Genomic DNA, 25,463 nt, shown 5'->3' with positions numbered 1-25,463 from the left:
CTCTTCCTGTCACATCTGCTATAAAACTCTAGCAGCATCTGAGGATTAACTCAAGAACTCAAGAACCCTTGATGCAAGTCGCTGTCTGGGCCACAGGATATTTTCAACAGAGCCACCAAAACCGTCAGGCAGCATTTTCACAAGAACCCAGGGTTGGCTCCGATGCAGGAGGAGCGTTTTGGGCCGTGTAAGGTCAGCAGACACGCAGCTTTCTCCCGCTGGCCTCGAGCGTTTGCTTCCGGGAGCCGGGCGCTACACAAACACAGCTGATGGACCAATGTGTTCTGGTTTTTCACCTGAGGCCCTCAGCTGTGGTCTGTCAGGTCACCCTGCCCCGCACAAGGACCCGAACGGCCCGCGTCCTTCCCGCAGCACGCTGACAGGCAGTAAAGAACCCAGTTTTTACCAGCAAGCCGGGTCAATACGCTGGTTTGTCGAGCGCCCATCCCAAAACCGGTGCTCATTTAACTAAAGCTCCATGCCAAAGTTTAGTCTTTGTCCCCGATCACTGCTAATTGACGCGGGGCTCTTTTCCACACAGCTCTCTGCTCTTTGAGGCACCGGGCCCAATTATCTTGCAAGTCACAGGCCAGTCTCGCCTTGCCTCGCAGAGCACTTGGTAAAACAGCACACGGCCTCGGCAGGAGGGGGATATGGGCTGTAGGGGCTCCGCTGCTAGGGTTACTACTCATGGGCCTCATTAAACAGCAAAAAGAAGAGTACATGAATCCGCTCTCTGCAAAACGTCCATTTATAAAGGACAGGTGGTGCCTTGCGAATTCGCTGCAGAAGCTGTAAACCACATTCAGGCATTTTGGGGGTTCACGTTGACATACATGGTCCAAAAAGTGCAAACGATTTAGTGGGATTAAATACTGCGGCGTGAAGGTTTTCTCTGGTTACAGACACATGTCCCAGTCTTCAGATATATGATTTTAGCGAATTTGGCCCCGAGCAAGAGGAGTCCAGAACGACCCTCAGCCACGAAGTGAAATCCTCAGACAGGAGGGCGGGCCGGGGTGGGGGGGTATTGTGACTGGGTCTGGGGGCAGGAAATTGGGGGCAGTTGTGTCTACAGTCCCATTTCGGTCGGCTTCCACTGAGAATACATTCAGAGATTTGGAGATATGGAATTACACACCCACCAGCGGATCAGGGGACAAAATAAATATCATTCATTTCATGTCAGTGTAAGGCAGGCAATACTTTAAATTAACATGTAGATGTCAGGAGGCCTTTTTAAAGTAAGGGCTTTCAAATTGATGAACATTTAACTTAGGACTGAAAAATCTGAGAAACTGATTAAAATATGTAATAATTACATAATATACATATACAAAATGTGCAATGAATAAATTAGAAGATATGCCTTTGTGCATCTTTTGATAGACTTGTGATTCATCCCTGATTAAGGGTCTCAGGCCTCCGTGGAGTGAATGAACACATGAGGAGTACACACTTCACCTACTTTCAGGCATTAGTAACAACGAAACATTAAATTCTGTAATTAGTTACCCTTTAAGGGGATATTGTCACTCCTAACTTTTGTCTCACCTAAAAAAAAAAAAAATAGCCAAGTCTGTTTTATACATGGAGGCAAAACTGACGCGTCATGTGACCTACAGGAACAATGTTCATCTTCACCAGAGCAGAATGTCCTCCTCGGTTGTCATAATTCAGAGCATAGCACAGAAATCTGGCATCGCAGGAACAAATCTGTCCGTGGGACGAAGAGGGGAGGGTAAAGCCCTGCATTTTTTTCGGAGGCCGCTGTCTTCCCGCCCCCCTTGCTGAACTGGCCAGTAAACACTGACATGTGTCCCTGTCAGTCAGTAACTTTCACCCATTACCCATCATCACAGAGTCACTCTCATTGCTAGAACTGTCATTTTTATTATAATTTTAAAAAATAATTGAACCGGTCTGTCACTCTCGCTCTCCTGATACGATTTAGTGCCGCATCCGCCGCAGATTACCTACTGAATCTCAAAACGTCCACTGAGCTTACACTGCATTTTCAAAAAAATCACGAAGCATCTCCAAAAGCCCTGTTTATTTTTATCTTTCTCAAAACCGGTGCATCACATCGCCCTTTAATTACGAGGAGGAATAATGTCGCTTTTATTGCTACCAGCTGGAGTTTCTCATCCACTCCCAAAAAACAAAGCGGGGAACACATGAGGATAACAAGATAGTCATGATCACACAATCACTACAAACATCTTAATGCTATTTCATTCCTCATACAGTAACATACAGTACAGGCCTAATGTTTGGACACACCTTCTAATTCTAATATGGAGTTATGTACTTAACAAAAAAAGAGTGAAATAACTGAAAACATGTTTTATATTCTAGTTTCTTGCTCTGATTACTGCTTTGCACACTCTTGGCATTCTCTCGATGAGCTTCAAGAGGTCGTCACCTGAAATGCTTTTCCAGCAGTCTTGAAGGAGTTCCCAGAGGTGTTTAGCACTTGTTGGCCCCTTTGCCTTCACTCTGCGGTCCAGCTCACCCCAAACCATCTCAATTGGGTTCAGGTCCGGAGACTGTGGAGGCCAGGTCTCCACTTTTTGTTAAGTACATAACTCCACACGTGTTCATTCACAGTTTTGATGCCTTCAGTGAGAATCTACCAACATGATCATGAAAATAAAGAAAACACATTGAATGAGAAGGTGTGTCCAAACTTTTGGCCTGTACTGTAGTTCTGTGTTCCCTTACTCTGGCTGCACTCTTGAAATATTCAAGCACTAATGGTTTTAATGGTTAATTGATTTTACAATGAGATATGCCATGGACACACACTTTGTGAGTGTGGAGCTTGCATGCTCTTCCCACGTTGCATATGTGTGTGTGTGTGTGTGTGTGTGTGTGTTGGTCTCAGGATGTTTACCGAATAGGTCCTCAAACTGAATACAATAGTCAGTTCAGCAGTGATCCACAACAGCAAGAAGAGAAAAAAAAAACAGTGCCGGCATCACTCATATGATGTCAGCCTCGTATGACCTTAACCACTGATTTGGTGATCTCTCCCGTCTTCAGTCTGTGTGTAACCCGATTAGAGCGTGCCACTCCTGCCAGCCATCGTGTGTCCGGCATCCCATTCACAACAGGTCACATGACTGTGGTGGGGCTACAATGACCACCGCCAGAGCCTTTCTTTCACAAGCCAAAGGATGCTCGCTCTCTCTCTCTCTCTCTCTCTCTCTCTCTCTCTCGCTTTCTTTCCACTTTTACATCAGTCATCTGGGCTTCCGCAGGAAAATTCCACATACTTTGTCCTTCAAAATCTCATTATTAAAAGAGACTAAAAAAAAAATAAAAAATAAAGGAAAGAACGAAAGTAGAATTCTTCAAAAACTCAGTAGACGTAAAGTCGACTAAAAGTGATTTGTATTCTTCACAAATGCATGTTCAGCACAGACTCGGAGGAAAGGTGACGAGTGCAGAAGATTCGACATGCAGTACATTTGACACTGTGCATCATGCAGTAAAAGCTCCAGATGAAGAGACCGTAATGAACTGCTCTCTCACCTATTAAGTGCGCGTCGCCGGCTTGTTTTGGCTCATGAATCCACGACAAGTGCGACAGCTTTCCTGCAGGGAAACTTTCTCGGGCGCCACGGACACCAGAAGAAATTCGTTTTTGTTTTTTTTTATTTCGCGAACACTTTCCAGAACGAAGTTGGGATCAGAAACGAGCGGCGTTTTGTTCTCATCCGTCCCGGCGGAAATCCACGCAGCATCCCTCCGCGTTCAGGACGGGCGGTGGAATTTGGGTCCGAGTGGGAAAACCGGAGCCCCTGCCATGACCTCACTGCTCAGCCAGCCAATAAGACCGGCGGAGGAGATGAAGCTGCTGAGGGCGCCGCTGTGGGATCGAACCTGCGCGAGTGTGTGAGCCACATCAGTGAAGGCGTTCCAATTAAAAAGTATTCGGTCGATTGATTTGATGTTGTCAAAATGGAGATATTGTGACGGGGGGGAATAAGTATGAATCACGTTTATGGGTAAAGCATATGAGTTTATTTTTATAATGAATCACATCCTAAACCCACTGTCGGTGTAAATGCGGAAAAGTTTGCAGGTTTTTGGCGCCATCTACTGGTCACGACGTGTTATGTCAATACGCAACTTTCACCCAATACGCAACTTTACAAGTCACCACATTATGAGAAACAACGATAAAATTAAAATAATTTTACTTTAATAGAGTGACGTCAAAGAGAAACGCCACGCCTTTTTGTTGATACATTTGCATACATAAAGAAATATTATTCTAAGCAAAACTTAACTTTGCTATAATTATTGATAACATGTGTCAGTTGTCTGGTTCATATTTTATTTATTTACTCAGATCTACTTATGGTGTATATGAAGTAAATCTAGGTATGCCATAACATGATCATGGTCATTGTATTCAAACTGATAACAACATGACAACCAAATCTAATTAAAATATTTGATTATTCATTTTGTATTAAAATAAATACCAAACTAGTTATATGCGAACTCAAATAATATCTGAATGTGAGACCTACGAAGAGGATTTTAAAATACTTTTCAAACAAATCCACATCAGGAACCCAACTCCACCTCACTTTCCCCACATTGGACATGCATTTGTTCTTTTAAATCATAAACTTCTTACAAATATACAGTAGCATTTAATCAAGGTTGATTTCTTGATTTTCCCACAACTTCTCCTTGATTCCTGCTCAAATGCTGTTTCTGCATTTCAGACTCGGTTCCAGACCAGTGCTGTAGATATGTGGTGTGGGAGGAAAAAAACCTGCGTAAGATCAAATATCAACTTCACAAAATTAATGACAAGAAAGATCTCTGAACTCCAGTCATTCAACAGAGTCCACTAATATTCTACTCACCCCCAACCTTCCTCTGCATCACTCAACAACGGCCACTCACATGCCTGTTCAAGTACCGTACTTTCAGGCAGTGAACAGTTGGCTAAGGGCCTCATCTGTAGTCCTCTTATACACACCTTAAAACGTGTGAAATAAAGATGGAAACATACAGTTTCAATTCAACATTTCGTGCTCAGTTTCTAACATAAATCAAACATTAAACATAGACAGCAATTACTTTGATAAAATTAATGGTGTGCGCTACAAGATGATCAAATCAGCAGAAGCAACTGAAACATGGTAAACATGGTAACATGGAAACATGGTATTCTGCATATTTCATACTTCATTTCCCCTGTGTCTTACAAAGTGGCAGCATGATTCTGTCTTTTTGTACACATTTTACATTTCCTAAAATGTTGTGTGGTTGCATGGTTACTAGACATGAAAATGTCATAATGACATTTTACCATAAATGTCAATAGTTTTTGGTCTTACAGAACAGCATACAGAAAATACCGAACAGCTAAGTGCATTTTTTTATTGGGGAGGTCATATACCTGCACTGCTGAATTGTTTCCCAAGTCCTTGAACTGGGTGACCAGATCTTCAAATGCAAGATGGGGGTAGAGGCATTGTGCCCATTGTTGGATTTCTTCCAGAAGCTTCTGTAGATCCTCCACCTGGTTGAATACAAAGGTTCAGAGGGAAGCTTGGTTGCAATATGTAAAATGAACTGAAATAGGCCTGAAGGTATTTGAGTATGTATGCAGCATGCAATCTAGTGTATTTTTGCAAAATACATATTAGTCATGTTTGAAATTTATGAAGGATATCTTTGTCGTGCATAAGAATAAATATGAGTATACTCATATAAAGGAATAAATTACAGCATTCATATTTCTACAAATTTTATTTCAATCAAAACTCTACACGGTATCTCAGATGCATGTGCTTTGCAAATTCAAATACAGCATGGGTTTCATTGGTTGCTGAGCCTATCACAGCTCCCAGTGACATGTGATTGACAACCAGACAGGTGCTATTTTAAAACCAGCACAAGCGCTTGTCCGTAATCCCATTGAAACATTTAGGGCCAGATTTATTCTCAGACTGCAGGTTTCACTCTTCCCTTCAGGATTGAGGCAAGGCACGTCTGAGCCCCTGGCAGCTGCCAGGACAGTATAGGATTATGGGACACATGGCATTAAAACCAAGCTCCTAATGCAGACTTAGTTCACTTCAGATGAGTGCACTAATTACGCACAAAGTTAAAATTTCCTTGCCAGACGCATGGATAACACACAGCCCTGGTACACTGAACCCTAATCCACTGAACTCTACTTTCACTGACACACTGTGTGAAGGTGACGGAGCGTTTTCTAGTGCAGTGCTTGCAACCATTACATCACATCATTCACACTGAATCATTGAATGTAAAAATGTTTCTGCTGTCAGAAAGAAACAAACAATTGTGGTTTATTTTGACTGTTTCTTGAATATGACTACATATTACTAACATAATACTAAAATTAGTACTAAGTCACATAAACATCCACCAGTGACTGGACGGGGAAACTGGTGCACAAGCTGTGCATGTTGCATGGACGCGACAGATGGACTTCCTTCCGGCAAAACGGATGGCATGCTGAGATCTTCAAGCACTTAATGCAGGTAGATTAGCCTTCATATTACAGGAGGGCTGTACTTATTCCATTCATGAAAAACAGCTGCATGAGCGGACCGTTACTGGGCTAATCCTTTCCATAGATCATTACGGGACACACAGATGCATGCACAGACGCATGATGAATTGTCTTCCTTGAAAATAATATAAAAAAAAAAAAAAAAAAGTGAAGTGAAGTGATTGTCACATGTGATACACAGCAGCACAGCACACGGTGCACACAGTGAAATTTGTCCTCTGCATTTAACCCATCACCCTGAGTGAGCAGTGGGCAGCCGTGACAGTGGCACCTCAGTGGCACCTTGGCGGGTCGGGATTCGAACCGGCAACCTTCTGATTACGGGGCCGCTTCCTTAACAGCCAGACCACCACTGCCGTCAATAGTTTACTTTAGGACTAAGTAATAATATTGATGCGAGATGGTAACACATTATATCACACTTACAATATGCTCATCAGAACAGAAGCATAATGGACATTTTCACTAATAGGCTAAATCTTACCTCGTGACCTATTCCTTTGAACGATTTGTTTCGGAGAACATGCCACAAACTGGAGATTCCATCTGGAGACAGAAGCCTGTGCCGAGATACGAAAAAAAAAAAAAACGTAAATCGTTTCAAAATGCATTGCTGTGTTGTTTCGTGGTTGTTGTTTTTATCACCTGCAATTATTCGTGTCGCCAAAAGGTGACAGCAGTGTTTACAGAACGACTTCACCGACAGGAGGAGCTCTTTCGATCAATTAAACGAATCTTCCACTATTCACTGCAAGTTCAAACCGTGCAAACATTAACAACAATTTTCCTACCGAATACTGTCGCTCAAGCAGTAAAGTGCCACTGACTTGTCGACATCCATCTGAGCTGGAGCTGCAGTGCTCCTGGCCATGGGCTCTTCCTCCATTTGTGAAAGCAGCACTCCCCCAATCTTCTGGTCCGCCTCACTGACATCAACAGCTTTGCCGGGGAAATAAAACAGTCTGGTATAATAAAAAATAATAATAATAATCTGGCAAACGTTCAGCGCGCCTTTACCTCCTTCCAGAAGATTGCTGTCGCCAGATGCGACAGGCCACTGGCACGGCAGCTGCGCAACAAGCGGAGACGTCGGTGGAGGGAACGCTGGGAAAGTCTCATCTTCCAGGAGTTCGTACGGAGGCGGGACGGTAATACGGTAATATTCGGACGGACTGCACATCCCTGTCATTTAGTGACCAATTTCCAGTCACTGGACCCCAACCGCACCACTGAACAACAATAACGTTAAAACACAAGACACAAAACACGCGTGTCTGTGTTTTTTTTAAAGTAAGGAAAATATTTAATTGTATGTGAAATGAAACGAACAGCTCACCTGTCCTGCTGGAGGCGAGACGTCCTTCATCCGCCCACGGAACGCGCCTCCGGGATCCAAACAAACTCCACGTGGCTGCCGAGCTGCGTGCGTCACGCCGCTACTCCCGCGCTCTATTTCTGCCGCGGAATATTCTGGCCGCTGTAGCCAAGGATCCCGCGTGACGTCATCGACGCGCCACGGGATAACGTAGACATAAAATTGTGAGTGTGTGTATTTGACGGTTGATTACGTACGATTTACAGCATGTCACTTTAAAGTCATCCAACTATTGGGATGTTGGGGTGCTTATGTTTATATAAATTCCACGCAGGGTTTTGAATTAAAAGTTTTCATTGTCACTTATAGGGAAAGCCAATTACACATACAAATAATACCTTTTCATACATAGATATTAAGCACCTGGTCCACAAATATGGCTGCATGCAACTCAGTTCCTTTTCCACTCAGTTCCTTTTTTTTTAGTATTGCCGCTGAACTTTGCATAGTCAGAGCAGCTGAGAGAATCATCGGTGTCCCTCTCCCCTCCCTCCAAGACATCTACAGTACACGCCTCACCAAGAAAGCCCTCGGCATAGCAGCTGATCCCACCCACCCAATGCAAACCTTCTTCAGCCTGCTGCCATCAGGGAGGAGACTGCGGAGTCTCCAGGCCAGGACCAGCAGACTGAAGGACAGCTTCACCCATCAGGCTGTCAGGAAACTCAACTCCCTCCCAGCTCTGCCCCCACTCCCCTCACTCCCCTCTTCAGCTCCACAAACTTTCTGAACCCTAAAACACACAAACTGACCATGCACCAGTCACTCTGTGCAGCTCTGGTCTGCCAACTACCTCACTTTCACTTCGTCACTTTAAACTTACCTCTGTTGCACTATTGGTTTTGCACTCTTCTGGTTTTGCACTCTCCACCATGTGCCCTTATTTGTATATGGTGTTTTTAAAATTGTATATTGTGCCTTTTTTTTTTTTTTTTTTTTTTTTGTATTTATACTCTGTATTCAATGTTACTGTTACTGTTTTTGTATTTAATGTTACTTGTATGGGTCAGAGAGTAACGTAATTTCAATTCTCTGCATGTCCTGTACATGTGGCAGAATTGACAATAAAGCGGACTTGACTTGACTTGACTTGATATGACTGACGGCGCATTGGCCAATGAAACAGCGGGATTTAGAAGGCCATAAAATGACGTTCGACCAATCAGAATTTTCTGAGACTAAAGCCCGCCTTCCTTTTAATGGCCGAATCTTTCGCTGCCTGGGTAAGACGCGTTTCTGTTTACGTTCTGTAATATAGTATAACAGCACGTGTTAGTGTCCAGGACCAGGTTAACAGTGGAGCATGTAGGGCTTAGCTCTGAAAATGACTGTGTTAATAATTCCGTATTTATTTTTAACGCTTTGGACGTAACACGGAGCTAAAAATAACGCGCGCCGCCACGCATTACGCAGGCGAGCGGCAACCTACGCAAGCCGCGCTACTGTTTTAATTAAACATTTTCTAATTTGCTGCCAGATTAACCCAGTGCGTTACTTTTTGTGTGCACCCAAGGACGCATGTTGGTCTGGCGCGTGTCTGCGTACGTCACGTCGCTCGGCCTGCAGCGGCAGAACGTTTATTAGGCAGATTGATGCTTCATTCGTCCCAGAGGGTGCTTCACAGTTTCCCCGCAGTTTCAACTTAAAAAAAAATGTAAACGTGTAAACGTGGAGGATTTCGGGACGTACTACTTGAGTAAAAATGCTTGTGTGGTGCTGTTGGGGAACCCGTGCATCGTAGTTGTGGGTCACAGGACAGTGGAGTACGTTTTGTGACACCTTTTGCATTTCATTCGCTTTCACAGAGACGGAGCATTTCAACACATTAAAAACGTGGCCCCATAACAAGGGCACATTCGTTGAAATGAAAATTTATTAATTTATCCATAGATAATGTAATGCGTTAAGTTAAACTGGCTGTTCGAAGACAGAAAAGTAGTAGGCAGAAACATACTTTCGTTTTAGCCTTGCTAGTTACTTAAATAAAAAGGAAGGTGTCATTTATTACTCCAAATAAATATGATTTATTATTATTACTGTTATTATTCACTCACTCACTGCCTTTAACATCCCGGTACACTGGGCGCAGGGTGGAGACCAGCAAATCACAGGGCCTGCACACACACACACACACACACACACACACACACGCCATTCACACACACCTACGGACGATGCAGAGCTACCAATACACCTAGTGTACATTCAGATGGTGGTGCGAAGCCCAGGCCGGCGGGGCGAGTGCATTTCAACTCGAGGTCCAAGCTGGGCCTTGAAGGTGTGAGGCCACGTTGCTAACCACCACACCACTGTACTATTATTTTTATTAGTTATGAATCCATGTAAATACACCCTTGTTACGAGCTTGTTGTGGCACTGTTTTACATTATTTTCCCTTTGCAGAAGGAATGATCGCATTTTCACTGTAGTTCATTTCGTGATCAGAGGAATAAGCAATGTTGCAACTTTCCCCTTGTTGCAGTCCTCCCCACTAATCCCTTCCTGTTGCTAATAATAATGGAAGAATGCAATGGAAATTAACCATTTCACACAATGATTGTGCAAACAATAAGACATACCTTTTAGAAAGTATAGTGTTGGAAAGAGCGGTCAAAGACAATGCGTATTTACTGTCCTAAAGACCAGTATATCTAGAGGCAGGGGACTTTGGACCAGGACTGGTCCTTCAGAGGCCTGGCAGGACTTCTTGCTAGCATGCAGAGACCGTGTCACTACTGAGCAGGAAGCAATCATTTAAAGAGACTAACGGTACTTTATTTTCTCTACATTTAGAGACAGGACATCTGCATCAGCTGTTTGAAATGTTTTTTTTTTTTTCTATTTTTAACAAAACTGTGTTACCTTTTGAGTTTGTCTTTATAAAAGTACAGATAATCCAGAGAACACGTTTAGCATGCATATGACTTGTCTTGGAACGCTCTCCAGATTGTAATGTGCTCTTCTTTTTGCAGACATGCATTGGTTGCCATATAGAATTCTACACCAATCAAACCGACACGCCCTTTTTGTGCACTTTAAACGGGCTTATTGCTCTCAGAGGGTCTTACCTACATTAACCCTCTTTACCAAGGTAAACCCCCATGCTATGTGCTCTCGAATTCCTTGCTTTAATGAATAAGAGCATTTCTCTGTGGTCGAACAGTTATAATCCTGAGCCGCCAAGGTGCCACTGAGCAAAGCACCGTCCCCACACACTGCTCCCCGGGCGCCTGTCATGGCTGCCCACTGCTCACCAAGGGTGATGGTTAAAAGCAGAGGACACGTTTCATGTGCTGTGCTGCATTGTTTCACAGTGACGATCACCTCACTTTCACTTTCATAATGAATCTTTGTAAAAAGTTTTATTTTTGGTGTAGAACAAGCTGATTTGTAGTGAAATTAAACTGTCTAATCTGAATAGTCATCCTGTCACTGCTGCAGTCACATAAGTATTGCTAAATATGCCAAAGCGATAATAATGTAATTGACAATTTCCTCTTTTGCAGGATCCATGTCCTTTGTGTGAGGATTCAAAAGAAGCTCTCGACCCGTATAAACACAGAGTAAGATATCACAGTGGTGTCGTGTTTATATGTAGTAACGTAGTAACAGTTGATTCTCTGTTTTTTTTCTCCAGTTCATTTTGCAGGAGGTCGACATCACACTCCCCGAGAACAACGTGTGGTATGAACGGTACAGGCACGACATCCCGGTGTTCCACCTGGACGGACAGTTTCTCATGATGCACCGGGTGAACGTGGCTCTGCTGGAGAGGCGGCTGGCGAAGGCGGAGAACGCCGGCGGCGCGGCGGCGTGAAGGTTATTTATTCGGCTGCATTAAAATGCTCCTTGTCGACACCATCATCTCATCGCTCGGTCGTCGTGTTTGTTACGGGGGATTAGGTTCTGACTGTGGTACAGGCCTATGTTGCCAGGTGTTGATTGTATTCAATGCACTAGAAATGCTTTAGCATACCAATACAAAAAAAAAAAGACTTGACACTCTGATTGGTTGAAAAGGTTAAAAGTTTAAAATAAATACCTCAAATATTCCTCCCCCTTATATGTTAATTAAAGCTGCTGCATAGGAACAGCTGGATCATATACTACCAGTCAACAGTTTGGATGGGTCTTGCATATTTTTTACATTATTGAGCAAACCAGAAGACTCAGGACTATGAAATAACACACGTTATTTGTAATAAACAAAAATAAGAGTGTGATGGTGACAGAATTTCACGCTCTCGGCTTCTCTCTATCTGTCAGACAACAGAGATGGTTTCCAACAGTTCTGAAGTTTAGTGCTGAACACTTTCTTATCATTCACCCCTGTTAATGAGAAGCTCCTGAAGCGGCTTTCGATGAAGCAGCCATGAAGGTAAAAAGAGGCGACTCATACATATTTCACTCTGAATATGTTTCTTGCATTGGATTCTGTGGTGCGATATTGGCTCCTGCGATCAGTGACGGGTCAGTGATGGAACACCGACCCTCGGAAGCGGTATTGGGAGTTGGTGTAAAGAATTGAATGTGAGATTTTGGCACAACGGTACACAGGCTACATGATTTTTTTTTTTTTTTTTTGGTTGTTATTTATTTATTCATTCATTCATTTTAGAACCCCAGCCAGTTACCCAGTCCGGTTTATAATAAAAAAAACCCCACATGGCTCCGACCACACAGCCGACGCGTCTCGGCGTGAAACGTGCGACTCTGGCGCCCAGCGCGGTCCCTCCCATTGGTGGTAAGTTTTGTCCGCGGGCCGGAGCGGATTGGCTGCGGCGGCCCCCGTTATTCCGGACGCCTGACTGGGCTGGACGGGCGCTGGCTCAACAGCTGACTGGGAAGCCCCGAAGCTGGAAGTTGTGCTTCGTCCGCGTTCCCGTGGGAGACGCGCGTTGTCTCGGGGGGCCTCCGCGAACCCCGCGGGCGCAGCTTCTGTACGGTAAGCGGCCGAGTGGCGTGTCGGGGCGTGGAAGGCGGGGGGGGGGGGGGGGGGCAGATCTGTGGGCACCACGGCCGTGCATTTCACCAGGTCGGCCACACTGCGACCGAGCGAGCGGCGGGACGCCGATCCGGTCCGAGCGGTGACAGCGGCGACGCGGGCTTCCCCGGTGGCCATTGTCACCATCACAGCTGTGCGTCGTGGGCTGCGTGGCCCGTTCTCCGCTCCTCCTTCCGTCACATTTGTTCCCGGAATCGCCGCGTTTCACCCACAGTTGTCGCCGCCGTCAGCTGCTGCTCTTTAAAGTTCTGCGTGGGTCGCTGTCTCACGTTTCAGCGTGGGACTGTGGCGGTTTTGACAGATCACGATGGAACTTGGCACATCTTACAACTGATTGGACGTGGACAGCTATACATCCGGGGCATTTCACCGTATAGGGAAATATTGTCTTTTTATGTAAGTTCTGCTTAACTAATAGCAGTTAATCTCACAGGAGCGCATTCATGGATGAAATAAATACACTCTCTCTTGAGAGGAGACACAAGCAGCAATGTGCTGCGAGCATCAATACTCCTTTTGTGTATTTGCATTTATGTGGCCGAGGCCTCATCACTCGGGTTCCCGCGCCGTGTAATTCTTTCACGAGACCTACTCGAGGGACCAGCAGTGGACCAGGCCAGTTCAGAAGAAGAACTCGGCGTCAGTGCCGGTGCGAATGATGCAGTATTATTAAAACCCCTGGCCGGGAGAAGCAGGGAGTAAGACAGACGAGGGTCACAAACAATGGCCCCGGAATGCAGTGGTCTGATGGACAGATGAAGAATCGACGCCGGTGTTTTCCGCTTGTCCGGTATGTTCTGGTTTCAGGGTCTTCCTAAGCACACTGGTGGGCTGATCTAGCCAGATGATGATGATAAACAAATGCAATATGCTGTTTCTATGATTGCTTATCCCGGCTTATTTGGCTTGTTTGGACTGGTGAACCCTTGCGCTGGGCTCTTTGCTCGTGATATTAACACATGCTTACAGAAACCATAATCTCTCTCAGCAGTGAGAACGGTTGCCTGTAAACTCTGTTCCTTCAGGGAATTAAAACACCCATTTGTAGTTTCCCATTAACAAAGCTTTATTTCCCCGCCCCTCTTTCCCTCATGTGTAAAATGAACCAATAACGTAGATTCCAAATAGTAATTATGCATTATACATTCAGAAATGATGCATTGTAGCATGACAAGCGATTCCTTTGATTGAAGGATGCCTGTCAACCGTCAGCATGTACCAGCAGCTGGAGACTCTCAAAGAACTGTAATCTACAGATTAACATCTTTAGTGAAGATTAATCAGGGGGGACTGTGACAAAAGAGCACAGGGGCATCAGAATAACAAAGACCCGAAATCCGGTGACCTGATTGGATTTAACGTCTGGACTGCAAGGGGCATAGGATGTTATTCCTGGGCTTTGTGAACCATTCTCAGACCGCTGGTCCCTAGAGGTTAACACACTCGCATATGACCCAGACACCCACAAAGTCGCAGGTTCAAACACCACTTACTACCATTGTGTCCCTGAGCAGGTCACTTAACCCTGAGTATCTCCAGGGGACTGTCCCTGTAAGTTGCTCTGGAAAAGGGTGTCTGATAAAATGCCATAAATGTAAAAATGTAAATGTAGAAATGTCAGTTTATGTCACTGAGTCTATGTAACTCAGTGACTTATCAAAGCTCATGTCCTAAAATGGAGCATTTGAGCCCATAGTGATTCAATCTGGTGTCCCCTGTCTGGAATTTAATAGTAATTCGTTATGATTTTAAAGATAAGATGCCTGCTGTGCCTCCAGAGGTTGGAGAGTTATGCCCTTCGTGACAACTCGCTTGTGCATTTTCTAACAATTCCGTGCCGTGCTTCTCTTCACACCCAGGAAATGTTGAAATCCTACCACCAACGCCTTGGAAAAAAAAACCCACAAACGTTTCCCTCTGAAAATGTAGGGGGGGGGCTCAGTGGAAGAAAAAGTAAATAAGCACAGCAGCAAGGTCTACCTGTCAGTGGTGCATGATGGGACTGGTTCCCATATGTGGTTCCAGCTGTGGATGCGGGCGCCGGGGCAGATCCTCAGGGGATGGAATAAAGGCTACAGAGTGGTTTGCTGGATGTGGTCAGAGGGCTTGTGGAAACGGCCCGGTCACAGAGGGGAGGAGGGGGGGTGCTGCTATTTATAAAAGGCTTCAGCGGTCCCTTTTCCCACAGTGCTGACGAGCCAGGGAATGCAACATGGAGCGCTCGGTCTGAAGCCATTCATCAGGTTGGCTAGCAACATTTGGTATGACTATGTAAATATCTTCAATCGGGCCAAATCGTCCAAAACATATCATCTGCAGGATATGAAAGGAAGTAGAAAGCATGTACCGGTACTTTGTGCTGCAGCATACTAACGATTTGAGGTTTCTGGAATTGGATAGCATCAGGTTTGATTAACAGGCATGATAAATTGAGGCCTGTTCTTTCTATCTTAAAAGGATCACCACATTAGGACAGGGTATTAGAGAGAAGTGAGCCATAACATAGATTGTGGGCATTTTAGAGTGAGCTGAAGGTCTGGGCAACTGACCACTTCTTTTAATTCAAACTGTGCAAAACAAGATTTCTATTTGTCGTTTAATGGTTCTGGGCATGGTGCAATAATAATAATAAGGAACACCATCAAACAAAGTAATTTAAAATGGTAAAAATGTAAAAATAAAAATGTGTATATAGCAGACTAAAATAAAATCCCAGGGTAGTATGTTTTCATCTGCTTTAAAAAAAAGAGGTGTATGTGAAGTTTATACTGGTGGTGAATAAACTCATGTCTGGATCAGCTGATTGGTCAAACAGCAGCAATCTGTCAATGAAAAATGGCCTATCTGGTTTTGCATCTACTAAGCAAGCACAGCAGGTCAAATCAGAGGCGTTGAATCGCTTGACAGGAACTACACTCCCGGTACACCAGCACTGTCTGTGCAAGGTGGAATGGGTGGAGGCGATTATCATGGGGTCTGTTCAGAATCACTGTAAGTCAGAGTCTCTCCTGCACACTGAGGCCAGGCTTGTCTGTTCAACTCCGTTTCTCGCTTTGAGCAATCAGGAGTCATCCATGTGACCAAACGTCCAAGCAACACCCTACATGGTTTCACTTGCCAGGATTATGTTCTTCCTCTCTGTTGTAGTCTTCAGACAACATCAGAGTGTGGATTGGTGCATGGTAATGCACCACAGTATTGCAAATGTTGCAAGTATACAATGAAGACCAATATGCAAATATTGCAAACATAACCAAAAGTGCAGTATTTGGTTATGTTTGCAATATTTGCACATTGGTCTTCATTGTATACTTGCAACATTTGCAATACTGTGGTCTGTAGCAGTCGCAAAAAGCATTCACTGCATATCATACATGACTATGTATGTGACAAATAAAATTTGAATTTAGGAAGAATGACATTCTAAATGTCTTTGCAGGCAGGATAATATATTAAGTGATTTCTAATAAACTTAAAAAGTTGACTGACAATGTAATACCACATTTTTTAAAGTGACTGGACTGGAGTACCAATACCCAGCAAGGTCTCAAGGCAGCTGTAGGACAGGGTGGGGTTAAACTTTGACCCTTCACACTTTCATAAACCTTGTGGCGAGTCCATCGGATGCACATTTTCGCAGAGCACAGGCAACATGGGAGTCCTGGCCACTGCCCTGTCAGCAAGAAGTGGAAGCAGCTGCTTGAACTCTTCGTCAATGGGTGGCCTTCTCACTGGCACAAAATACGGAAATAACACAAAGGATCCCTGAGGCTTCCGCAACACAGGGTGTCCCGGCAATGGGTCCGTATATAGTCCAATTCCATGTCTATTGCAAATGTCCAAAAGGCATTAAAAGAAATGATTGCGCTGAACTTTACCGAGAAAAAAAACTTTGTAGATTTGTAGAAGTGCCTCAGAGCAAAACACAAATCCAGATGTACAGATCTTTACACAATCAACAACAATATAAAGACACAAATTACATCCAGACAATCTATTAAAGCTACCAGTCAGGGGAGACGGGATTAAGCGATTTTGCTTAGACAATCCAAAAAAAACAACAATTTGGACAGAAGAAGACGATCAATTCACCATTCCTCAGACAAGTAATGTAACTCATTAATGGGACATGGTTGCCTAGCAACACATCCAGCCAAAGCGACATCAAAAGCTTATCACAGCACATTAATAGTGAAGTCAAGTGAAATGACCGCACAGGTGTGAAGTTATTGAGTGGTGAAAAAAAAAAAAGTCATTACTAAAGCAACAAAGAAACTTACAAACTGGCCACGCCCGTCTCCATAAAGGAAATGGTGTGTGGAAATAGCCTGTCGGGGAGGCGCCACCAGATAAACTTCAGCTTGGTCATGTGGGCCTGACTGGCATCTTACTTCCTCTCACTTCACACACCACGCCGTAAACCCGATAGGCACAGTGAATTATTGACAGAGAGCCCTGCCTTGGTGACTACGGGGTCTCGTCACTGGAAAGGCATGGTGACAGTATAGTAGGAGAGTGGCATGGCCCGAAAGGCTCCCTCCGTGTTGATTTGTATGCGTCATACGCTCGGGGCTCAGGGTGGGGGAGAGAGTGAAAGTGATAAAGTGGAGCACAGCACAGCACACAGCGACACAACGAAATGTGTCCTCTGCTTTTAACCATCACCCTTGGTGAGTGGCCAGCCATGACAGGCGCCCGGGGAGCAATGTGTGGGGACGGGGTCTCGGCGTTTCGGGACTCGAACCGGCAAACTTCTGATCACGCTTCCACTCCCTTACCTGCTAGGCCACCAGTGCCCCTCGGATAGGAAATGACAAAGTACAGTTATTAGAAGCAGGGGAGACGAGGCACAAAAGACTGCCAAAGGGATGCGTAGATTAAAACGGAACATCTCCGTAGTAAAACTAACGTGCTGTTTAACCTTTTTTTCATTCAATGCTTTATGGGCCGTGTAAAAGGAGAGTCTATGACATGTTATTATAGCCCTGCAGTTACAGATATTCAGAAACATTTCTTCTATTGCTGTGTGTTATTCTTCGATGCTGCTTCAATTACGTTTGTAAGTGTATACGTTTAAAAAGTGACGATCCTATAAAGATGACTGACAGCTCTCATGCAGTGTACTCCCTCAGTAGGGCAGCGCCCGTCTCCTTCCTTTCCCTTCATTTCCGTTGCTTGTAATCGACCTTGTTAATAGTCACTTTGTCCGTAAAATTAGAAAATTCTGATTGGTGAACTAACAAACTGACAGTGTGGGCCCGCTGTGTGGATCCATTGTCGGTGGGGCTGGTGTAGGCGTTCGGACATAGGCGTGTTTACGGGACAGGATGTTGACAGACACCACTCTGTTACTCTCAGTTTCAAATGTCAGTGATAAATGTCACAGGCCACAAGGGAGATGTATGAAAATGACGAGGGGATGCAGACGACTGTGCCCCCCATATCCTGTTTAATTACGGAGCAAAGTGCATTTGTGGAAATAAAATATGAATTTGACCTTATGAAGGGTGGCGAGAGAGGAGACACATTTCAATGAGTAAATGCTGGGCTCATTATGGATTCCGTGCACAGCACATAATGTCATTGTTGTAATACTTTCTTGTTTTTTGGGGTTTTTTTGTTTTCATGTAGATGGCAAATGCTCTGTGAACACGTCCAGCGTCCACCACGTCGCCTGCCACCATGACAACCAACCACTGTGGCCAGTTATGTGAAGTGCAAGTGGACCGATCAGACTCCGCCTACCTGAATGAGTGTGCTAAAAGTCCTGCGGACCCCATGGACGGTTCGGACCCCACCCCTCCTGGAAAATGCATGGATGAGGAGAGTTGTCCCTCGGGCGGACAGTACTTCATGCAGTTGTCGGCCAAAGACGGGCAACTGATGCCCAATGTCGTTGGGGCGCTGGCCAAACAGAGGTATGCACCCTGGAACAGGGCGGGGCTTAAGGAGCTCGCTAAGAGATTTTTTTATTTTTTTTTTTAGAAAGCTCAGCTTACAATCGTTGTGGATTGACAGAGTTGTTTATTAAAAGCTTTATTGTTCTGTGATTGGTCCCGGGGTCCATTGGCTGTAAATGTGTGTGTTTTTAGGCAGCCAGTAGACGGTCCCCGTGAGTATGGGTAACTGTGGGGGTATTTCAGACAAGCAGCAGTGCAGTCTAAATTAAGAGCTTTGATTAGCATGCGTGACGGCGTGCTTTGTAACACACAAAGCTGGTTACTGTGTCATGGTGTGGTGCCCAATCCTGAGCAGCGAGCCCTTACCCACCCCGGGGCAGCATCCAGAACCAGACATCTTCTGCCTGGGGCAGCTGCCACAGCTGCGATACTGTGCAGAGAGCGTAGCAGCGCCAGCGGGCGGGGAAGCAGCTTCTCTTGCCACTGGCACGCTAACATGTATTCCTAACATTCCAACTGCTGGTATAATCTCATTAGAGCCCTTGCATTCACCCCATTCCCCTAAAATACTGTCATTGGTCAAACGAAACACTGAGAGGAAATGCTAGATTTGTAGACGAGCAGTAAGGATCAAGGTATGACGCAACTTTGTCATTTTCATGAACAAGTGCTTTAAACTGAGCTGAAAGGAATGAATAGGATTGGCATTAAGTGTTTCTTTACAAGTACTGTATTTATAGTACTTAAACAGCTACGAAGTGCGGTTATTCATAGGTCACATTAGTTTCTGTGTTAGGGGCGGGGCTTAAAGCGATTGAGCAAAAAAAACACACTAGTGAAAATGAAAGTGAAAGTGAAGTTATTGTGATACACTGCAGCGCAGCACACGGTAACACAACAAAATGTGCCCTCTGCTTTTAACCATCACCCTTAGTGAGCAGTAGGCAGCCATGAAAGGCACCCAGGGAGCAGTGTGTGGGGACGGTGCTTTGCTCAGTGGCACTTTGGCGGATCGGTATTCGAACCAGCGACCTTCTGGTTACTGGGCCGCTTCCTTAACCGCTAGGCCACCGCTGCCCCCACTGTGATCAGGAACGTCCAAAAGGGAACCAGCAGGCCACACACGTTGTCCTGACTTGTTCCACGTGATGCTGCGCTGACTGCTTGTTTGTTCTGTTTGTAACTGATTTGGCCGTCATGTTTCATTTCATTAAAAAGCACAACTGTACATGATGTTGCACGTTTGTGTCTCCTTCACCCCAGTACCAATCAATTGAATGTGTTAAATCTGTTTTATAGCAATAAGACATCATCAGTGCATTACTCTTATGTTTCAAAGATTAACTGATTTTAGATCAAATTCACACATCATTATTGTATTGTATTGTATTATCATGAGCTATTTATCTATATTTCACATTCTGTGAATGCCACCCTTAGTCATTATTGATTATTTAAGATTCAGACAAGGACCGTTCTGGAAACATTATGATCTGACCGTTTTTCTCCTTTTTTAAATCAGCTCACTGCTGAATGAGGCTGATTATGCCCATTTAGTGATGTTTGTGTAAATCTGATCAAGAAAAAGAGACAAAGAAATTTCTTCTTCGTATCATATTAGCATCATCCAGCCTAACAATGATTTAGTAATGATTAGTAACACCATGTGGCAATTGGCTATAGGAAGCAGAAATATTGGGACACAGCTACTTTGGGCCTGTTTATATGTTAATGTGCTGTTTGAAATGCTGAACGCTGATAGTTTTTCTCATTCCTTTGTTCAGAGTTAAACACGTCACTGGTGGAATTGCAAGCCTTGTCGCAGCTTGTGTAGTTCAGTCGGACCTGTTTATCTGAAGTTGTTTGTTGGGGTCCCCCCACCTCCCCGCAGACACACACACAGCCTCCCCATTACATTTTCACTGAGGACGTCAGATAAACAACTAATGGTGCAATCTGGATAAGAGGATTATGGGCATAAAACTGATAAATAAAGAGACCGGGCTTCCATATAGTAAATGAAAGAGTCGCTTTTTGACATATGTTGAGTTAATCCTCATGGTGATGAAAGAAAACCAGCGTGAGCTTTTAATGTTTTTTTTTTTTTTTTTTAATCTGTTATATTCTGAATTACATTACATCGACAGAGGGTGTCTGTGTGTGTTTTTAGCACCATTCCACCCCTGACTCTTTTTTTTTTATTTGTTTTTTTATTTCCTCTGGCTCAGCGTGCTGGTGGAGAGGCCCATATGCAGGATCTGCCACGAGGGTGGAGCCCAGGAGGAGCTGCTGTCCCCATGCCAGTGCGCCGGCACTCTGGCCACCATCCACCGCAGCTGCCTGGAGCACTGGCTCTCTGCCTCCAGCACGAGTTTCTGCGAACTCTGCCACTTCCAGTTCACCGTGCAGCGCAAGGCCCGGCCGCTGCTGGAGGTAACGCACGATGCCCTTTTTTTTTTGTATTGGAGTGCTGTTTTAGTAAACACACGTTCAGATGCAGATGATCTAAACCCCTGGAGGTTATCTCAAGTAGGTTTCTGCTATTGTGCAGAAATGATAATTATAATTAGTGTTGTGTTGATAAAAGGACCAGAGTAATGTGATACATATCCGAGCTCGAGGCAACGGACAGCCCAGATAAGGATCATGTTCCTGAAACTGGAAAACTGCCATAGTGTCATGGTTATGATTCCATAATCACATACAAATTACAACTCGCAAATCTCAAATTGCACCTGTTATATGTTTCTTAAGGTTAATATGGTTTTCTTTGCTTGTTAATTTAGTTTTTTGATGATGACCAACACAAAACTTCGGATTAATTAATATACTGTCCACTCTACTTAATACACAACTTACTCCACTTCTGTGGGGTTCCCAGTGTTTATGTGTGGGGAGTTTTTCCTTCTTTTCAGAATGGGCCTATGGTTTCTTATCTTAAAGGCCTTAGTTAAAGCCCATTGTGACCGCCAGAAATTAATGCTGTAACTACCTCAAGACTGCATATAAAACTGTTAGTTCAGACATGACTCTTTGATGAAGAATCCTGGGAGCACGTAAATCTTGCTCTGATGTGGCTCTTTACATTGGTCAGTAAAGCATTTTCAAAATCTTCATGTAAAGAAATAAAATATGGTATAAATGTGATATAAGTCTGGGACCAGTTTTGTTAATTGGCCAATGCTGCTTTAGAAGGCCTTAAGTCCTGATCTGAACGTTGAAGGCTTTCTGATGGTCTCGGTGTGATATTCACGACGTAGACATTCGCAATGAAAACGTCATTAGAGTCCAGCAATGATGGTGCATCGAACATTTCACAGGGAAAAATAAACCTCCCCACGTCTTGGGATGAGGAAGCAGACTGGCGCTATATGACCTCAGGCCTGGTTTGCAGCGGCATCCCCCGCTGCGCCCTCTGTGTCACATTACCAGGGCGATCTATAATTGCAATGCTCCGGCGTGCAACACATTCCATTTGCAAGGCTTCTATTTCCTTGTCAGTGTGATTTGTACGTGGTAATTACACCCTGAAGAACAACATGACCCGGGCGGCAATTTTGTGCAAATGCTTTAGAAATTTTTACGGCAAGCCTTTTATTGCTGATCATGATAGCAAATTGAAAGCTCATCATTCAGCAGCTGCTAAAAAGGAGCGACGGCGGCTGCTGTATGCCGTTTTTTTCGGTGGATCGGTTTTGTTTTGTTTGCCTCGGCCGGTGTCGGTGGAAATGTCACCGGGGTGAAAAACATATCCAGGCTGCTAATTTCATTTGGCCCGAGAGCAGGCAGAGCCAATCTCAGACAGCGCAACATCCTGTTGCAGCGTAATCCACTTAGATGGCGCTTCGCAATGCATCAGCGGCAGTCGCGCCGCAGCGCCCTGCCCTGCACTTCCTCTTCAGCTCAAGGACTCAGAGAGCCTCGCTCCTCTTAATGATTTCTGCAGAACGTGGACGGCACACATCCACTTCAAGGATGGTCCCTGTCTTGTCTCAAAAGGCCACAGATAAGGCAATGAATAAAGTGTCTCCGTCTCTTTTGTGCCCTTTCTGTCTGCCGGCCTGAACCACAGTGGGTGCAGAACCCCGGCCTCCGCCAGGAGAAGCGGACGCTGTTTGGGGACATGATCTGCTTTCTGCTCATCACGCCGCTGGCCACCATCTCAGGCTGGCTGTGCCTGCGGGGAGCCGTGGACCACCTGCAGCTGTCCAGCCGCCTGGAGGCGGTGGGGCTCATCGCTCTCACCGTGGCCCTCTTCACCATTTACCTGTTCTGGACACTGGTGAGTGTCCATTCAAAGAGTGTCTTCATTCAAAGAGTCAAAGACCTCCAGAGGTTAGCATGCTAGATGCTGAGCAGGGGCCTGCCCTGTCTTGTAATACCTCTGAGTACCTCAAGAGGTGATAGTGAGTTACAGTGGCATCTAGACTCCGTCTGCGTTTGGATCGTGACCGGTGGCCTAAACCTGGCTAATTCACCTCCTATAACAATGTGGTACAGTTTTTTTTTCTCTACCTAATAATCAGGGAGCGTGAGACAAAAGTGTTGAAATGCGTGTTCCCCACCCACCCATGCAATCTAAGTGCATGCGCAGGTCTCTTAAACCCACTCGGCCGCCAGCAATCTCACACATCAAAATTTGAGAGCCCTGGTAAAAATTCTACGTCAAATCCAAACTTGGATAAGCACTCAAGATATAAAGCTGTGATACGTGTTATATGCTGTTTTACGGAGCCACATTTGTGCACATTTTGTTCATGTTCTTTTACTGATGAGCACCACAAGTTTTGATTTATTGTAAGTAGTTTTAGAATAGTAGTTGTTCCACCCCCAAGAATAAGACTGGAGCCAGCTCGGCATAAACACACAAAGTCCCCACTCCCTGCCCCTTGATCCCTGGGAATATTGAATATTGAATCTTCCTTTACAAAACGGCCCCATTCAGAACACCAGTACAGATATGGCTTCTCCATTTGCTGCTGCTGCTAGTAATATTCCCCTTTTCATTTCCCTTTTTGGTGCTCCCTCAATGTCTGATGGGTAGTTTTGTCCATGTTTCGTAACATAGACACATAGACACTTAAGCTTTCTGTTGAAATAATGACTTCCAATTTAATGGCTCATATTCAGTGCACCTTTAATGGTTAGAATATCCTTCTTTTTGTCTCCTTGTACTTTACTATAAAGAAAATAGCAGCTGTGGAGAGTATGAGCTCACTCGTTTTCATGTAGCTCCTTCATGTGTACCGTTGTGTTATTTTAATGCTGCTGAATCTGTACTTTGTCTAATGGGCAATGTGGCGCTGAACTGGAGTCTCACAATCTTTTCTCCATCTGACTATTTAAAAATGTTTGCACTGAACATATGCAGCTATTAAAGTGACTTTGTGTTAATGCGTTTTATAAGGTTAATAACCACGGGGGCACTAGAAGCTCAGTCCAGTTTGTGGTCATGTTTCATGGCGCTGTTTGTTCCCCGTAGGTCTCGCTCCGATATCACTGTCGGCTGTACAACGAGTGGCGGCAGACTAATCAGAAAGTGGTGCTCCTGCTGCCCAAATCCCACAGCGAATCATCGATCAACCCTTCAGTACCGGGCCAGGCCCGGGTCAAGCGGCCATCGAAGGAGACGATCGTCTGACTCGCCTTGTCTGCCACGGGGCCACGATAAGACTTGATATCGGGCATGATATCGGACATGTCACTAGAGACAGAGAAAACTCAAAGGGACACGTGCCCCTCCCAAAACAAAGATGGCTGCCACCGTTGGTGGCTTATGGGAGGGGCGTGGAACTGCTGAACCTTACCGGGTTGCTGGTGTCAGAATCAGGCTCTGCCATGCTGTCCCCGTACGTGACCTGAAGCTGTGATCCATGTGTGATTTGGCTTTTTGTACACAAACACACACAGACACATGAACAAGCGTGTAATAAAGTCATAAACACTGTGTCAACGTGAGTTGCGTAACTGCATTATCCTGGCCGCCAATTCCAGTGTAAAAATTTGGTGCTGTTTTTCAATGTTGTTTTATTACCACGTTTATGCCTGCTTCATGGTGCATACATTAAACAGGGGGCAAACACCCTCAGATCAGCCCTGTGCTTTCTTTACACCTGGGTCAAGTTCCAAGATTGTGTAAGATACTCTGTGAGCATTTCAATATCTGCCATACAAATATTACCAATGTCGAGATTCTTGTGGACCACCTCTGACGTTTGTGTAAATAGATTTCCAATAATGGGTTCCCACAAGACTGTAACAGTCCTGCAAAGCACCTTTTCTGTTCTGCAAATCAACGCTATCTTTTCTTTTAAACTGCAGTCTCTCTTTTTTTTTTTTTTTGGCCTGTGGTGTGTTTCCTTTCCAAAGCATATTGCTCGCGGTGTAGCACAGTTGTGATAATATTTATACTCATATTAATTCAAAACTCTAAATCCTGGGGGAGTATGTGTGTTTTGGTGGGGTGTCAAGGCTCTTTAACTAAATTCTAATGGGACAGTCAAGACTTCTGCCTTAAGACAAGCCAGAGAAATGCTCCTCCCCCCAAGACTCACATGTCTATGTTTCCCCTTTCGAAAAACCTGAACCTCCTTTTTATAAAATTTTCAT

The 25,463-nt window shown here is 44.7% G+C and overlaps 4 protein-coding genes across 7 annotated transcripts in view; 2 read left to right on the top strand and 2 right to left on the bottom strand.

Annotated features, from left to right (window-relative positions):
• The window catches only part of megf10 (multiple EGF-like-domains 10), a 42,138-nt gene extending 38,331 nt beyond the window's left edge, over positions 1-3,807 (bottom strand). For both annotated transcript variants that reach the window (XM_028972625.1, XM_028972626.1), the window contains exon 1: positions 3,538-3,807. The gene's annotated coding sequence lies outside the window, so the exon portion shown is untranslated. The remainder of the gene's footprint in view (positions 1-3,537) is intronic.
• A 347-nt stretch (positions 3,808-4,154) lies between these two features.
• On the bottom strand, positions 4,155-8,012 carry LOC114786884 (TIMELESS-interacting protein-like). 2 transcript variants are annotated; one of them, XM_028974447.1, is made up of 7 exons: positions 7,911-8,012; positions 7,592-7,803; positions 7,366-7,513; positions 7,059-7,134; positions 5,429-5,551; positions 4,890-5,005; positions 4,155-4,764 (listed from the first exon to the last, which is right to left on the bottom strand). In XM_028974447.1, exons 2-7 carry the CDS (start codon positions 7,761-7,763, stop codon positions 4,722-4,724), a joined length of 678 nt encoding a protein of 225 aa, XP_028830280.1. In that variant the 5' UTR covers positions 7,764-7,803; positions 7,911-8,012; the 3' UTR covers positions 4,155-4,721. The 2 variants fall into 2 exon arrangements, with proteins under 2 accessions (XP_028830280.1, XP_028830281.1); XM_028974448.1 differs by having other exon boundaries at positions 7,402-7,513.
• A 1,113-nt stretch (positions 8,013-9,125) lies between these two features.
• On the top strand, positions 9,126-12,002 carry c3h5orf63 (chromosome 3 C5orf63 homolog). The gene is made up of 4 exons (XM_028973998.1): positions 9,126-9,172; positions 10,922-11,040; positions 11,456-11,512; positions 11,587-12,002. Exons 2-4 carry the CDS (start codon positions 10,924-10,926, stop codon positions 11,764-11,766), a joined length of 354 nt encoding a protein of 117 aa, XP_028829831.1. The 5' UTR covers positions 9,126-9,172; positions 10,922-10,923; the 3' UTR covers positions 11,767-12,002.
• Positions 9,132-24,964, top strand: LOC114786680 (E3 ubiquitin-protein ligase MARCH3-like). Of its 2 annotated transcripts, XM_028973997.1 has the most exons (7): positions 9,132-9,172; positions 11,456-11,512; positions 11,587-11,768; positions 18,586-18,872; positions 21,083-21,287; positions 22,927-23,136; positions 24,337-24,964. In XM_028973997.1, exons 4-7 carry the CDS (start codon positions 18,637-18,639, stop codon positions 24,493-24,495), a joined length of 810 nt encoding a protein of 269 aa, XP_028829830.1. In that variant the 5' UTR covers positions 9,132-9,172; positions 11,456-11,512; positions 11,587-11,768; positions 18,586-18,636; the 3' UTR covers positions 24,496-24,964. The 2 variants fall into 2 exon arrangements, with proteins under 2 accessions (XP_028829830.1, XP_028829829.1); XM_028973996.1 differs by lacking the exons at positions 9,132-9,172; positions 11,456-11,512; positions 11,587-11,768 and adding an exon at positions 12,623-12,894.
• The last annotated feature ends 499 nt before the right edge of the window (positions 24,965-25,463 follow it).

The sequence above is a fragment of the Denticeps clupeoides genome, chromosome 3 (assembly GCF_900700375.1).
Source record: "Denticeps clupeoides chromosome 3, fDenClu1.1, whole genome shotgun sequence".
In the NCBI taxonomy this organism is placed as follows: Eukaryota; Metazoa; Chordata; class Actinopteri; order Clupeiformes; family Denticipitidae; genus Denticeps; species Denticeps clupeoides.
Note: the sequence above shows the minus strand (reverse complement) of the source record. Positions and strands in the feature narration are given on the sequence as shown.

Coding starts and splice junctions, on each gene's coding strand:
- LOC114786884 (XM_028974447.1), bottom strand. CDS start 7,763: ATGACAGGGATGTGCAGTCCGTCCGAATATTACCGTATTACCGTCCCG. Junction 7,514..7,591: donor CAGCAATCTTCTGGAAGGAG/GTAAAGGCGCGC, acceptor TCCCCGGCAAAG/CTGTTGATGTCAGTGAGGCG. Junction 5,006..5,428: donor GAAACAATTCAGCAGTGCAG/GTATATGACCTC, acceptor ACACGTTTTAAG/GTGTGTATAAGAGGACTACA.
- c3h5orf63 (XM_028973998.1), top strand. CDS start 10,924: ATGCATTGGTTGCCATATAGAATTCTACACCAATCAAACCGACACGCC. Junction 11,041..11,455: donor CATTAACCCTCTTTACCAAG/GTAAACCCCCAT, acceptor CCTCTTTTGCAG/GATCCATGTCCTTTGTGTGA. Junction 11,513..11,586: donor TCGACCCGTATAAACACAGA/GTAAGATATCAC, acceptor TTTTTTCTCCAG/TTCATTTTGCAGGAGGTCGA.
- LOC114786680 (XM_028973997.1), top strand. CDS start 18,637: ATGACAACCAACCACTGTGGCCAGTTATGTGAAGTGCAAGTGGACCGA. Junction 18,873..21,082: donor GGGGCGCTGGCCAAACAGAG/GTATGCACCCTG, acceptor CCTCTGGCTCAG/CGTGCTGGTGGAGAGGCCCA. Junction 21,288..22,926: donor AGGCCCGGCCGCTGCTGGAG/GTAACGCACGAT, acceptor CCTGAACCACAG/TGGGTGCAGAACCCCGGCCT.